This window comes from Aptenodytes forsteri, unplaced genomic scaffold (assembly GCF_000699145.1).
Source record: "Aptenodytes forsteri isolate BGI_AS27 unplaced genomic scaffold, ASM69914v1 Scaffold506, whole genome shotgun sequence".
NCBI lineage: Eukaryota > Metazoa > Chordata > Aves > Sphenisciformes > Spheniscidae > Aptenodytes > Aptenodytes forsteri.
The window spans coordinates 103172-103444 of record NW_008793946.1 but is presented as its reverse complement, the minus strand read 5'-3'; the positions used below and the strand labels follow the sequence as shown (position 1 = coordinate 103444).

The 273-nt window shown below is 72.9% G+C and overlaps 1 protein-coding gene across 1 annotated transcript in view; it reads left to right on the top strand.

Annotated features, from left to right (window-relative positions):
* VWCE (von Willebrand factor C and EGF domains) overlaps positions 1 to 273 on the top strand; it is a 9197-nt gene that overhangs the window by 3191 nt on the left and 5733 nt on the right. The window contains exon 4 of the mRNA XM_019471010.1: positions 238 to 259. Within this exon, the coding sequence (XP_019326555.1) occupies positions 238 to 259 (22 nt within the window). The remainder of the gene's footprint in view (positions 1 to 237; positions 260 to 273) is intronic.

Genomic DNA, 273 nt, shown 5'->3' with positions numbered 1-273 from the left:
CGCCAACACCCAGGACCCCCGGGCTTTCCTGGCAGGGCACGTTGCTCCTTGTCACCTCTCCCTGCAACATCCCCCCGGCGCCGTCCCCGTCCCTGGCAGGGGTAGGGATGCTCCCAGGGCAGGGTGCAGACCCTGGGGGATCCGGGGAGCGGGTGCCACAGTGCAGGGCCTGGGGTGGGAGGGCGGGCGGGCGCTGGGGTGGCATCGGTGCCCTGCGGACCCCCGTCCGTGTTTCAGAGCCTCCGGGGACGTGCGGGGAGTACGGCTGCGACA